A 15,649-nucleotide genomic window follows, 5' to 3' on the forward strand; every position below is an offset into this window, starting at 1 on the left:
TCAGCCTAGTGCTTGCTCTGTTCAACTCCCGCTCATGCAGTGTGACCATTCAACCAATAACTGGAAATACAATGTTTGTAGCAAATGTTCTGAAGCCCCAGTGCTGCATATCGGCTGCTTTGGGAGCAGATAAGAAGAAAGTTTCTTCTCATCCAGAGAGTTAAAGGAAGGTTTCTGAGAAAAGTGGTGTTTAAACAAGACTGTAAGGAGACTGATAGCTCAGTTGGTAAAGAATCTGCCTGAAATGCAGGAGATCCTGGTTCGATTCCTGGGTCAGGAAGATCCGCTGGAGAAAGGGATAGGCTACCCACTCCAGTATTCTTGAGCTTCCCTTGTGGTTCAGCTGGTAAAGAATCCACCTGCAATGCAGGAGACCTGGGTTCGATCCCTGGGTTGGAAAGATCCCCTGAAGAAGGGAACGGCTACCCACTCTAGTATTTTGGCCTGGAGAATTCCATGGACTGTATAGTCCATGGGGTTGCAAAGAGTCAGACACAATTGAACGACTTTCACTTCACTAAGGAGACGGGGTGGCGGGAACATTCCAGACCCCAGATGTATGAAGCCAGTTTGAAGCCCACAGTGGGTAAGTGTGAATGGAGCCCATTGGGCCCTGTGGATAGCTGGGCATGAGGGATACAGGGCAATCTTCCAGGAAATGTGACATCTTTCTCAGGCAGTGGAAAAACAGCGGTGGAGCTGAGGAAGGGTGGTGATGTGGTTTCCATGGTAACAGATCCTGTGGTAGCAGCGGGTGGGGGACTGAGTGGGGCCAAGAATGGATGAGAGGAGAGTGTTTCGAAGGAAGGCTACTGCTGGAGTGCATGGATAGGGAGACCCCTGTCTGGACCGGAAGGACAGCATTGGGCGTGGAGTGAAGAGCAGGCATTCAGGTCTGTTTAGGAGAGAGGGGTCAGCAGCGCATGATGACTGAGTGAGGGAGGTGTGGCTTCCCTGTTTCCGTCTGAAACATTCGGGTGGCCAGTGATGCCATTTCCGGAAAATGGGAACGTTGGCGGTGACAGCAGGTTCAGGAGGGAATATCATGGTGCTCTAACCCGAACGTGACAGAGCGGCACACTGAGGAGGTGGCAGGGGGTCAGCTGGAGGTCCCCTTGTGGATCTCAGGACGGGGTGCAGCCTAGAGACAGAGCACATCCCCCTTTCCAGAAGCGCCCACCACTTCAACCCGGAGGGAAGAGCAGTAACCGCAGGGTCGGTACTTTATTCAAGGACTCCCTGGGATGGCTCTCCTGCAGCCGTGCTTCACCCACGCAGCCTCACTGAGCAGGTGCGATTGGGACCCTCATGGAGGGGTACCTGGTCACATTGGTAGACACACACCCGGCACTCCCAGGCCCTGACTTGTGACCCTCCACCTCGTTTGTAGCTTTTGAAAGATACGTTGTCAGCCTCCAAAAATTAGTTCCCTAAGCATTTGGTACCATGTATTTAATTTCTAAGCGTTTATACTCCGGTCTGGTTCCACGGTTGGGAATCTCTTCTCACTAAATCAGAGCGGTGAATAAAGTTTTATGTATAAAAGTGTTCATCTTAGCAAAATTTATAATAGTGAAAAGTTGAAAAATCTTAACAGTGATTAAAATAAGGTGCATCCACATGCTGGAATATTATGCAGACTTATGGGATGCCCAGGTAGTCCAGGGGCTAGGACTCCGAGCTCCTGATGCAGGGGACCAGGTTCAATCCCTGGTCAGGGAGCTAGATCCCACATGCCACAACTAAGACCCGGCACAGCCAAATAAGTAAAAAGACACTTGTCTCACCATTAAAAAAAAAAAAAAATCCATTTATGAGAGTATTTACTAGTGTAGACAAAACCTTGACTTTTAAGAGTGAATTCACGTATGTTCAGTCATTCATATCAGTCACATTGTGGATAGCCAAGGCGGGGAGAAGCATATAATAAAACAGAAATCTGGAGTGAAGTACAATCACATGGAATAAATGATTTTTTTCAGTTAAAATATCAGAAACTCCGGAAACCCACAACCACTGCAGTTTCGGTTCTTATTCTCCGTCTTAGTTATGGATCACGAAGGACGAGGAGAAAGGTCTGGGTGTGGACGGAGTGGGAGGGGTGTGTGTCTGCACTGCTCGGGAAGGTGGACTCGCTGAGGGTGAGTCACTCTCAGCTGCCAGAGGTGTCAGGCAGAAAGCACTGCTGCTCATCCGGAGGTCTGTCTGCCGATAGAGGCAGCGGTCTCCTCAGAAGGAAGCTCCCACCCCAAGGCTCTCCTGAAGCTTCTGTCCCGAGGGTTCATTGCTCTGATGCACTGTCCTCCCAGGCTCATCTGCCATTCAGTTAATGGGCCAAGTGAGTAAACATTCACTGACCCTGTGCGCTACACTTGCCTGACTCTTCGTGACCCTTTGGTCTGCAGCCCGCCAGGCTCCTCTGTCCATGGGATTTCTCAGGCAAGAATACTGGAGCTGGTTGCTATTTCCTCCTCCAGGGGATCTTCCCAACCCTGGGATCGAACCCAGGTCTCCTATGTCTCCTGAGTTGCAGGTGGATTCTTTACCCATTGAGCCACGTGCTGTGCTCGAAGACAAAGATATAGGAACGAAGTCTGCAGTGGGGACAGATTTGTAATCCAGCAGTTTGATCCAGTGGGTGATGACAGCAACAGAGCATGCGATGTGTCTCACCTAGATAGGAGCGTCGGGGGAAAGCTTCCTGCAGGAGAGGGTGTCTGAGCTGCTCCTTGCAGAGGGTGGTAAAAGGTGGGACCTCTGCACTCCAGGCAGAGGGGGTAACCATGTCTTGTGAGAGAATGGTTCCGCCAAACACCCCGTGTGTGCATGTTTCATCCTCAGAACTAACAGTGTACATTTATGTTGGTGTAGAGTGTCGTGGGCTTCCCTGGTGGCTCAGATGGTAAAGAATCCGCCTGCAATGCAGGAAACCTGGGTTGGATCCCTGGGTTGGGAAGATCCCCTGGAGGAGGGCATGGCAAGCCACTCCAGTATTCTTGCCTGGAGAATCCCATGGGCAGAGGAGCCTGGAGGGCCACAGTCCAAGGAGCTGCAGAGTCAGATACGACTGAGTGACTCAGCACAGCACAGAGTCTCTGATTTGATTTGATTATATCCATAGAGCTTAGCACAGTGCCTGCCTTATAGAAGATGCTCAGCACATGCCTGTTGAACTGATCTGAAGTGAATGCTGTGATTTTTTGATACAACCGATAAGCCAGCCTCCAAAAGAGATCCCGTTATAAGGCTGTTTACATAGAGATGGGATAGAGCACAAAGTGATTTTTTAATTTTATCTCCCCAGTTGCGTCCTGTTTCCTGTCTTGCAGCTTTTCCTTCCTTCTTTCCCACTCATGTTAAAGCCTATGGTATAACACTCTGAGCCCTGGGAGGGTCTGATGAACATGGTAACTTGCTTTAACCTGGTTCTCTCTCTTCCTGCCTCCATTATCAAGAACTCCCCTCCCCTGCTCTCACTCCTTACAGCCTGAAGTAATGGGGGAAAACCAGAGACTGATCTTATTTCTGAAATGTAGTTGATCTCGTGATGGCTGCTGAGATAGCATGGGGACGTGGTGATCCCCGCTTCGGGCTGACTCAACGAAGGACGCCGTCACAGAGATGGCCCAGATGAGGCCTCCTGCACTGCCGTCGCAGCACGTGCTGACTGAGCGTTTCCCGCGTCCTGGGTACTGTTCATGCTAGGTGCTTCGGTACGTTCACTCGGCCCTCGAAGGAGCAGATGAGCAAATGTGCTTCTACTCTGCCATCTTGAACCAATAACTCATTGAGTCTTAACAAAAGTATTACCATCCCTCTTTTATGGATGCAGCTTCTGAGGCTCTGAATATTAAAACAACGTCCCCGAGGTGCTGTTATTTGAATCTAGAATCTGATTCCAGAGCCTTGGCACTTCTGATACTGGAAACAAACTTCAGTGTCTTCACCATCAGCCATCCTTGTCCCACAGTCACCAGCAAAGAAGGCCCGAGGGTCTGCTTCTCATAGCGCGGTGCTGGGCGGTGTTAGGGTGTACTGGCTAGGGGGAGCTAATGCTGTCTATCACTTGGCACATAGAAAGCCCTATTTAAGTATTTCCACGTTTATTTGGACAGAACACACACAGCCCGGCCAATGACGCCTTTATTAAGCCAGGTAGATTTCCCACTCACATGACAGTCCAGTGCAAGCGTTTCTGTTCTTTTCTGTGTGGTGATTCAGGGTCCCAGGCTCCTTCCAGAATTTCTGTGTGCCCTGGGGTCTTGGAGTGCTCCAGGAGAAGTTTAAAGAGACGAGGAAAAGGGCCATCTAAACCTCCCAGGCCCGGAATGGATGCGTATGACTTCCACATACTCTCTGGGCTCCCTTGCTGAGAACTGGTCACTGGTCCCCTAGATGCAAGAGGGGCTGGTACCTGGGTCCCTGCAGGACCACAGATTTCCAGGGAAAGCTGTATGTACAGAAGGGGGGACGTGGATTTCAGTAGACTGTTAGCTGACTCTGCCATGGATGTCATGACAAAGTGAGTCACTTGAGTACAGTTGTGTGGGAATAAACATTTTGCACCATGGAATCCATATCCTGAAGTATTACATTCTCAGATACTGAAGGAAGGTTAAAAAGGAGGGGTATATGGCATTTGATAAAGAGAGAAGGCAAGTTATACAGGAGAAAATATTCAGCTTTCAAAGGCTTAAGTAAGCACAGCTGAGGAGTTCCAAATAACAAGATTTGTGAATACCAAAAAAAAAAAAAAAGATTTCTTTTTCTTTTTTCACCCACGCTGTGCAGCATGTGGGATCTTAGTTCCCCCAAGCAGGGATCAACCCATGCGGGAAGCTCAGTCTTAACCACTGGACACCAGGGAAGTGCCGAAAAAAGATGTTTGTTTCTTCATTCATCTGCCCCTTCGTCCTTTCAACAGATACCACCAGAGCCTGCCTGCTGCTGGCTCTGTGCTTATTCTGGAGGTGGGGGGGGGGCGGTGGGGGGGGTGGGCGGGGAGAGGTGATGGGAGATACAGAGGGTGGTCAGCACAGGTGTGCTGCTGGGAGTGGTGTGTGTTCTTATAGGGACAAGAATACATACAAGCGGCTTGTTGTGCAGGTACCGGAAGAAGCTATTAAGCATAATCTAGATAGTGGGTTTTTTTCTTTGTTTTTTCTTTTTTTTCCTTTCGATCTTGGAAAAATATCTCCTGAGACATTACATGAGAGAAACTTTCCTAAAAGCTTTTAGAGTGCAGTACTTCATTAGAACAGATTGATGATCTAAAGAAGAAAATGTCAGATTCCAAGCAATTGTATGTTCTTTTGAGAATATAATGTTTTTCAATAAAAATGAGTTTAAAAAAATGAGTCTCATATTTCTGAAGTATTCATAAGCTTTATGTTCATCTTATCCAGAAGAAGTTGCTATTGTTCTTAGTACGCAAGGAGTTTGATTTATGATGGGAACTGCCGGGGAAAAAGATCTGTTGCAATATTTTATAGCCACACCCCTGGAGCGATGCTAATAGATAGCCATCTGTGCTACAGTGTGCGGAGCAGCCCTGTGTGACTGGCCCAGTCACCCTCTCTGCACCCGTGTGCAGCAGGTCGTGGTTAAGCGGATATTAGCATCAATATTAGTGGTGGTCGTTGTATTACCATCGTCCCCAGTTTACAGAGGAGGAAACTGTCACTTGAAGATGTAAGTAATCTTCCCAGAACCTATAATTTTAAATTCCCCAGGAGAGAAAATACATTTTAAATTCTGTCTAGCAACGTCTATATTCAAGAATTTTAAAACAAAAATATCATGGTAATAAACCATACTCCAATCAAAATTAATTTAAAAAGGAAAAGAAAAAAATCATTGCATTTTTAAATTAAAGAATGAAAAATCTAATTGAATTTTTTAAAACCCCATTTACTTCTCATCTCCTGTTGGCGGGGTGAGGGGTAGACGCAGCAGCTTGAAAAAATTTGGTTAATATTTCCGGACAGTGCAATATTTTCCATGCTTAGAACCATGTCTTTTTTTTTTTTTAGTCAATTAATTGCCTTTTTCATTTCCCCTTAGTCTTTACAGTGTTTGATTTTATGGAACATTAAGTTTGGGGGGAAAAATGCACAAAGCATGGGACTTTTATTCTTGGGACCAATTTTTTTTTTCTCTCTCTCATTCGGGACTTGTTCTTTTCAACAAAAGTGTTTTACGTGCCAGGAACTGCCCTAGATCTGAACTCCCTCGCTCTCACGACTCATCCGTGAATAGCGTTGTCACTTTGTGACTAATGGCCAGCTCTCTGTCCTCTCAGGTGGGGTGACTGCTCTCTGCTGGGACCCTGTCCAGCGGGTGTTGTTCTCGGGGAGCTCCGATCACTCCGTCATCATGTGGGACATCGGTGGGAGAAAAGGAACAGCCATTGAGCTCCAAGGACACAAGTAAGGCTGCTGGTACTTTTTAATCTTATTTTATGCTTTTATTTCTGGCTGTGCTTCTCGGCTCACAGGATCTGAGTTCCCCAACCAGGGATGGAACATGCACCCTCAGCAGTGAAAGCTCGTAGTCCCAACCACTGAACCACCGCCAGGGGATTCCCTGCTGCGTGTTTTTACAAAGAACTTTGGGAAGACTCCGGGCTGAAAGCTAGAACAGAGGCAGGCAAGCCAGTCTCCGTGCCCAGAGCTGAGCGTGGGAGTAACATGGCAGGGACGCAAATGGCCACTTTGATTTATATCTGTACGGAAATATGTTTATTTATTTATACCCTATTTTAGTTCACAGAGGATTTGAGAGTGCTTACCAAAAAGCCATAAAAAAAAAATAATGCCAGCAAAGAAGTAAAAGGTAAAAAGGAGAACCAGAGAGAAGACCATAAGAGTACATGTTTGAGAGGAAGGGCAGAAAAAGAGCTTCAAAACACAAGCCACGAAGTCCTACAGAATTTCTGTAATTGAGTTCAAATGTGGCTGCAAGATTACTGGCAACTGAAGGAGAAAGGGAGCGATAATATCCTCACCTAGTACATTCTGTCCTTCCCCAGACAGTTACTGAGAACTCGCCTTAATTCATATCAGACTGTTCTTCCTTAAGGGGTGGATTTCAGGAGGCCGAGGAGAACAGCAGAGAAAAGCTTAGTGCTGTTCCTGGGAGCAGTTCTCACACTTCCCCTGCACAAGGAATCGCTGAGGACACTGCGAAGTAGAAGCCTCGGCCCCGTCCTCTGAGATCCTCACTGGTCTGGAGCTAAGGGCGTCGTGTCATCACAAGCTTCCTGCGCAGCTCTCTTGGGGACCCTTGGACCTCACTGATTCATCCTGCTTGTGCGCCCACAGTGCCTGGAGGCCAAGCCTGATCCTGTGGCTGGAAAGAATCTTCTCTCTGCTTTGGAACTCTAAAGCTAATCCGAATTGTTTTTAACTTTTAAAGTTTCCAGACATATTAAAGATGACTCTAATATCAACTTCCCTGAGCTGGCTGGTTTTAAGCGGCATTAGCTCTGCCTACAGATCTGTCTGGAAACACTAGCTTAAAAAACTTTTCCTGTGGCAGTCCAGTGGTTAAGACTTCACCTTCCAACGCCAGGGCTGCAGGTTCTATCCCTGGTTAAGGGGATGAGATACTGCATGCCTCATGGCCAAAAAGCCAAAGCATAAAAACAGAAGCAGTATTGTAACAAATTCAGTAAGGACTTTAAAAATGCTCCCCATCAAAAAAAAAAAAAACAACTCTTAAAAGCAAACAAACTTCTCCTAAGTAGTTAAATTTATGGTTTGGAGTTATTAAATATGAGCTGATTCGATTTGGGGCTTCCCATGTTGTCCAGTGGTAAAGAATCCACCTACCAATGCCAGGAGCCGCAGGTTTGATCCCTAAGCCTGGAAGATCCCCTGGGGTAGGAAATGGCAACCCACTCCAGTATTCCTGCCTGGAGAATCCCATGGACGGAGGAGCCTGGCAGGCGACAGTCCATGGGATCGCAAAGAGTCAGGCACGAATGAGCACACGCAGACACAATTCAATTTTAGAGGGCCTATGCACAGACCATTATCTTTTTGTGTTAGAGTTCAGTTTTAGAGACGTAGCTATTAAGCCCTCCTCTCCCACGTGAGAGAACAGATCAGTTGTCTGGGGCTACACCTGGCTCGTTGAGCCACTGGGACCTCAGTATCAGGTCGTTAAAGGAACTGTTCCCTTCTGTTTCTCTCCATGACAAAGGGACACATATAGAGGTCACATAGAAGGAATTGACGTCATCCATGTAAGCGAAGAAAAAGAAGAGCCAAATACAGCCCTGCCCCCAGTGGGTTTAGTCGCGGTGGACTCTCTGAGACGCCCACGGAAGAATACTGGAGTGGGTTGCCATTCCCTTCTCGAGGGCATCTTCCCCACTCAGGGACTGACCCCGAGTCTCCTGTGTCTCCTGCATTGTCAGGCAGGTCCTTTACCTCTGTGCCACCTGGGAAGCCTTGTTTCACAACACACGGTTATTATTTAATCTGCCAAGAAATTCCTGCAACTTGGGCTCCTTCAGAGAAATGAAATACAGGCTTAGAATGAAGATCAGTAATGCTTGTTGGACTCATTCAGATTAGCTCATAACTAGCTTTATTTTTACGCAGTGGTTCATAAAGACTGCTGGCAGGGCGAGGGTCAGTTCTCACCGCCAGCATTTCTGGGTGTGGCATGTCCCCAGGCAACACGTGCTGGGAAACCTTCCAGTTGGGTAAGAAAGGAAAAGGCTATCAAGTGGAGATAGAGTCTCTCAGTCCCGGAAGAATGAAACCTAAACGAATAGGTCTTCCAGTTTCTAAGACATGCTGGCTTGGACTTTGAGAAAATGAAGCCGACTATCCTTGGAGTCCACCCTGACATCCATCCTGGAGTCCACCCTGATAGGATATCACACCTTGGTGGGGCGGGCAGGCTGGTGAGATCCAGAGCTGCCAGGCAGAAGTGCCTTGAACAGGAGAGGGAAGGCCTTGACCTGGTGTTTATTTAATTTAAATTTAGTAATAAGGTGAAGTGTGTGAGGGGCTCCTTTTCACCGGACGCCTCAGAGGGGTTACCCTGTTGTCAGCGAAGCAGGCGAGCTGAGCTTCATCAGTGTCACTGACTTCACTCTGTGAGAGCGGGTCTGATGCCTGAGCTGGGGGGAGGGGAGCGCTGGAACCACTGACAGGAGGGGGATGGGGTTCACAGAGAAGGGGCCAGGACGTGCGGCAGGAAGGATAAGGCCCACGTTCACAGCATCCATTCCTTTGCCCTGAAAATTGACCACTGGATTCATGTTCAGTGATTCTTGTGTTCGAGTAGCACCCAATATTTTGTCAAGGAGTTTTCAAAACACACAGACACCTCAGTTTAATCTTATAATAACCCTGTGAAAGAGGGAGGTCAGATACCTTTTTTTTTTTTATGAGACTATTGAGCTTGTGGGCTTCCCAGGTGGTGCTAATGGTAAAGAACCCATCTGCCAATGCAGGAGACATGAGACATAGATTTGATCCCTGAGTCGGGAAGATCCCCTGGAGGAGGGCATGGCAACCCACTCCAGTATTCTTGCCTGGAGAATCCCATGGACAGAGGAACCTGGCGGGCTACAGTCCATAGGGTCACAAAGAGTCGGACACGACTGAGGTGGCTTACCACACATGTACGAATAGAACTTCCATCCTCAAAGACCCCAAAGCTGGTAGCTTAGGACTCCCAGATCAGTCCAGTGGAGAAGGCTTCTGGAACCTTCTTTGTAGTCTGTGCTAGGCGCTGGGGGGGAGTGAACGTTGAATAACATACGGTCCCCATCTTGCCCCACGGTGTTCTCTGTCACCCTTCTACTTCAGAAGGCAAAGACTTTCTGTTTAGGTCTGAGGCTGCCCCTTGCTCTCCTACAATTCCTCATTTCCCTACCTTCCCTCAGGGTGACCGTTGGCGGCCTGAGTTCCCGTTCATGGACCAAATCCTTGAGTTCGGGCACTGGGGAGAGCAGACGGAACCTGAGGCCCCCCGCCCCTTGTGGTGGGGAGACTCCCTTCCCCTCTTCCAGAAATGTCCAGCCGTGGTGTGGAGGGACAGCTCCCTGTGGCTTCCGTCCCGAGTTCTGAGCTTTCACACCATCATTCCGTGGGGAAACGTGACATTTATGTAGCCAGTTTGATTTGATGTGTAAAAAAATCCCATCAAAGCAGAGGGAGCTTTAGCACAAGTAAGTGATTGATGACAGTGAAAATGTCTCCAAGTCCAAGGGAAAAAAGCTAAGAAAGTATACTTCTCTAGCACAGTATTATCTGCATTTGAAGCATTTTGGTACTTGTACTTCCTGGAGCAAGTGAAACATGAATTATGTGCAAGCTCTGTGGAAAGGAGGCAGAGACAAGGTTTTCCACTTTCAGGGACCAGTTACATTTTTTTGAGAATCAGTTACCAGTTAGATGGATGTGATCAAAGCATAAACCTGGACATGTATTGTCCCAGGCCCACTTTATCAAATCTGATCAGGAGACTTGGGCTTTTTATATTCTTCCATAGTAGCTATCATTTCATGACCAGCTTTATGGTCACATTTTTTCTTTCTAATAGTGTTTTCCTGGGTCTCTGAGACTTGCTAGCAATTTAATTGAGTGGTAACTTGATTTGAAGCACATGTAAGGAACTTGCCTGGCGGTCCAGTAATTAAGACTCCATGCTTCCAATGCAAGGGGCCTGGGTTCAGTCTGTGGTCAGGGAGCTAAGATCCCACATGCTTTGAGGCCAAGAAATAAATTTAATAAAGTTCCTTCATAACAGTGAGCCAACACTGGGGGCTAGACCCTGTGTTAAGCAGCTTTTAAAAAAGTGTATATGTGTGCTCTGTCATGTCCGACTCTTTGCGACCCCATGGACTGTAGCCCGCCAGGCTCCTCTGTCCTTGGGATTCTCCAGGCAAGAATACTGGAGTGGGTTGCCATTTCCTTCTCCAGGGGATCGTCCCAACCCACGGATCGAACCTGCGTCTCTTATGTCTCCTGTGTTGGCAGGCAGGTCCTTTTACCAGCTGAGTCACCAGGGTTAATAAAATTAAAAATGAAGCCAGAGGCAAAGGTCTGCGTGGCCCTTGTGGTGGATTTCCCCACCAAGACTGGGATACACAGGCTGCCTGAGGCTCTGTCATAGCCACGACCCGCGGCACACACGGCCTGTGTCTTTGCGTCCTCTTTCCACAATCCCAGTTCAGGGTTTCTCTTTTCCTACTCTTACCACGCGGAAGACTTTTGTTATCAGCCTTCTCAAATTCTTTTGGTAAAGCAATAGGCAGTTCATCAATAAATGTGCACTGGGAGGATTTGTGCTTTTCTCTTGTATTGAAGTCATGAAAGGAAGTAACATTCTTGCCTTCAGCTTCTTCTGGGTTTGGGGGAGGAGATCAAGGATGAATACGTATGAAAGCTTTCTCTCCATGCCCATCTGAGATTTAGAAGTGCTTCTCACTGTCACCGTGGAGAGTTATTAGGGGCAACGGAAAGAGATGTCTTTTCTATTTTTAACTATTTAGCTAAACACATAATAGATCAAAGTATTAACAACTAGTGTTCTCATAGGAAAAAAAAAGAAAAGTTCTCACAGAGGGTAGAGTTCTCTCCTCTGTATAGGGTGGTGACTGAGAAGGACCTCAGAGCAGGCCAGGCTGTGTATGAGACAGCTCTTCAGCTGCAGGCTCTGTAGGCTTGGACAAGGCACCTCATCTCTCTGACCCTCAGTTTCCTCATCTCTAACATAAGTGTAATATGAACAAAAAGCCCTCAAAGGTTGTCAAAAACCATAAATAATATAATGCATGTAAAATAATCAGCATAAGATTAAGGGGATATTAGTGACTCTTGTTAACAGCATTCTCGTTAAGAAAAATGGTAATAATCCATAAATCAAGCTTCCAGATAAGATGACTGTTTCTCTCTGATTGTAGTAGTGGTGGTTTAGTTGCTAAGTCTTGTCCAACTCTTGCGACCCCATGGACTGTAGCCAGCCAGGCTCCTCTGTCCATGGGATTCTCCAGGCAAGAATGCTGGAGTAGATTGCCATTTCCTCCTCCAGGGGATCTTTCCGACCCAGGAATCAAACCCGGGTCTCCTGCATTGCAGGCAGATTCTGTACCAACTGAGCTATGAAGGAAGCCCCCCAGTTGTTGCATTTCCAATGGAAATATTGCCACGTGCGCCTACTCCCTCTTTGCCTGATACGGTCAGCCGATGTTCACTTAGCTCTGTCTACAGACCAGACTTTGAATTGGGCTCTTAGGACCCAAAGGTGACTAAGAAAAACATTCCCTGCTTCTCTTGAGCTGTGCTGGATGTATGAAAACAAGGGAAAGGTGGACAGTTTGCCGTTGCACTAGAAAGTAGGTAGCCTCTTGATCTGAATCTCAGGAGATGAATAGATTCTCAGAGTTCTTAGGATCAGGAGGTGTTACCCAGACAGAACTGCAGGAACTCAGGACAGTGTTTTCAGATATCCTGGAGGCCTCTCAAGTGTGACTTGCTCCCCGACCTCCCCTGCTCCTTGGTGGCAGTTGTGCTTTAGGTGGTTTAGTTGCTCAGTCGTGTCCAACTCTTTGCGACCCCATGGACTGCATGTAGCCCTCCAGGCTCCTCTGTGCATGGAATTCTCCAGGCAAGAATACTGGAGCGGGTAGCCATTCCCTTCTCCATGGGATCTTCGCAACCCCGGGATCCCAAACCCGAGAGTCCTGCCTTGGCGAGCAGGTTCTTTACTGACTGAGCCACTAGGGAAGCCACCCCTCTGGTCCTTGGAGGTTTGGGAAACTCATGAAGGTGGGAGTTTCCAACCTAAGAGCCTGAGATTTCTGGAAGTAGGTGCATAGCTGATTAGATTTCACCAAGTGGGCTGAGACTTCCATTCTTTGGACAGTTTCATTTGTTTGCTAAACAGTTAAGCACCATCCCCTACTCTTCCGGGATGGAAGAGGACCTAAGCTGACATTTAGGTAGATGTTAGCCTGTGTCTGAAAATCTGCTCCTGTAGAGAATAGGAAGGCTTCGCAACCCTTTTCTCTTAAGAAGCACTGGACACAGGACCAGCTTCATGGGCATGTGACCTATGCAGGCGCACGAGGCCTCAGGCTTTAAAGGGCCCCACCCTCGGTTTAATGCTCTGCTGTCATTATCTTGTAATTCTTTTTTTTTTTTTTTTTTAACAAAGTGGGGTCTTTATACGCTCATAAGAGCATTTGCAGTGCAGTCCACGGAATGCTCATTGATTAAATAATAACCAGTTTTAAGATGCTTTCTAGTCTAAATGCTACCATGATGCCAGATGAAACATAAGTGCAAGAGGAAGGTATCTTTCACTGTTTTATCACCCTGGATCTGTAAACCGGGGAATGTTTCCTCATCTTGTTTTTAACTGCAAGGTGGTTGTATTTTGAATCCTTAAATCAAGAAGCCCTGGAGCAGCTTTATTACAAGGCTTGGGATCCAGCATTCATCATTGTGTTCTTCTGTGTTGGAATATTAACAGGACTGGAGTCCCATAAATTATGTATCTCTTGCTGAATGTTGCTGCCAGCTATGAGTGGCAAAGCAGTTCCTTCTGTAGCTTATTTGGTTTTGCAAGATCATTGATATGTATCAAGGTGCCTTCACAAATGAATTGTAGTTCAGATCACTGGGTGGTTATGAGTCTGTTCAACTAGATGGATTTTCCTTCTTGCCCCTGAATGTCACAATGGCATCAGTCCATACCCTGAACTGTATGAAGCATTAATCACAACCAGGAGAGATAGAAAATTGACTTTGTTTTTTAGTGAAAGATTTTATATTAGTTATTAATTAGTAAAGGAACTAGTAAGATGTTACAGCCAGTTCAAAGGGAAATTCAAAGAGTAGAAACATGAAGAGGCCATGGAGAGTGCTGAAATGCATTTGTATTTTCACAGCTGACTTCTTCCATGGCAAGAGCCGGGCATGGGGATTCATTGCATCTTCACTGGATAAGATTCATTTGCAATACTGTCAATTTCCTACAGTTTACAGAGTTATAAAATAGCACAGTTAAAGATAATAACTCTGACTCCCACAGAGGCAGAAAACACAGAAGGATGTATCACATTACACCTGATATTCCATTGAAAAAGATACCCAATAATCTCTTTTTACTCATTTCCAAGTTTTTGATCTGAGAGATCCTCCCCTCTTCTCACCTATAATCATAAGATTATTCCTGGTCACAGAAAAACAGCTGGCCTCACAAAGTTTGACCTCACCATTTACATTGGTGCAGTATTAATTAACCTATAGGCCATCTTAGTTGGCTTTGCAAATATGGAGCTGTATGTTATTAAGCAACTATTAAGCCCATGAAAGTTACAAAAGTTTTTATAAGGAATCTTGGATTGGGCTTTTCAGAGCCTCTGTTATCTGCTATTCCACGGCTAGGTGGGCTGCCGTCTATGGGGTCTCACAGAGTCGGACCTGACTGAAGTGACTTAGCAGCAGGAAAACAAGCCCAAGAAAATCACCAGTTTTTACCTATAATACTTATAACTTTGGTTGAATTCTTTGAGATTTTCAACATTTGCTAGTTTCCTGGCCTGGTAGCTTTCTTAACATCTGTAATACCAGGACCCTGCAAACCAGGTACAGGACCAGTTTTCCTTTCAGGAAGCAGGACCACTTCCCAAGGCACTGGCCCCCTTAGTTGCTAAAGAGGCTACTCATAACTGAGTCAGTGCACACCATTCTCTCATACGACACTGTAGGTAAGGGCTTGGTTGCCCAGTGATATCCTGTGGATAGATTCTAATTAAACTGTGAAATAACTGTATTGCCATGAAATTCAAGGTGACTCCGTAACGGTTTCTGAATTCCGGGGGGTTTCTGAGAATTGGATATTCTTAAATTTTTAGATTTAGCTCACCAAAGCAGACTTTACTAAACTGTAGGTTTGAGTCAGCCTAAAAAGTAAGAGAAAAGGCATCCTCATAGAGCAAAAAAGTAGAATGTTAAAACAACAGCAACAGTATTCTAGACAAGTAACGCCAGTAAAATTTCCCTCTTCAGTTCATTTGGTCCTGTGTTGTTAATTCTTGTTCTGCTGGGTGTTGGTTTAGCAGTCTGCATTTGTAAATCCATCTACATCCAGACTAAAAAGAGTCCTGAAATCCAAGGAAATCCTGATTCAATCCACTATCCCAGTGCATCTGTAAAGCCATCTACTTCCAGACTAAAAAATGTCCTGAAATCCAAGGAAATCCTGACTCAGTCCACTATCCCAGTTTACAGACTATCTAAGTTATGTCAGTCTAGTATTCTTTGCCTAAGAATCTTTAAAATGCTAGTATTTAAAAGTACCTGGTGCATAGAATCGTTTTCCACGAAACTCTGAGATTGTTCCTTCTGGCCTGTAGCTTGTGACAAAGCCTTCAGGCAAGCATCAGAATAATACAAATTTACCTGTAGATTATAGACACTTAATGGATAATTTTTTACTGAGATAAATGATATCAGAATTGCGAAGAGTGAAATTCTCTATTGATATTCCCTACATAACTATTTCCTGAGCAATTGATCAGTGTTTTCCCTGAAGGTAAAAGCATCTTATGGACAGTGGAAGCATTGTATAAAGCTCTAGGGTCTTGGCATGTAATATACAATCTCAGAAATATATT

General features: G+C 46.1%; 1 protein-coding gene across 2 annotated transcripts in view; it reads left to right on the top strand.

Moving 5' to 3' along the window:
* Positions 1–15,649, top strand: part of WDFY2 (WD repeat and FYVE domain containing 2) — a 183,924-nt gene that overhangs the window by 147,059 nt on the left and 21,216 nt on the right. For both annotated transcript variants that reach the window (XM_027973574.2, XM_060394375.1), the window contains one exon: positions 6,302–6,428. In XM_027973574.2, the coding sequence (XP_027829375.1) occupies positions 6,302–6,428 (127 nt within the window). The remainder of the gene's footprint in view (positions 1–6,301; positions 6,429–15,649) is intronic.

This window comes from Ovis aries, chromosome 10, assembly GCF_016772045.2.
Source record: "Ovis aries strain OAR_USU_Benz2616 breed Rambouillet chromosome 10, ARS-UI_Ramb_v3.0, whole genome shotgun sequence".
Classification (NCBI taxonomy): Eukaryota; Metazoa; Chordata; class Mammalia; order Artiodactyla; family Bovidae; genus Ovis; species Ovis aries.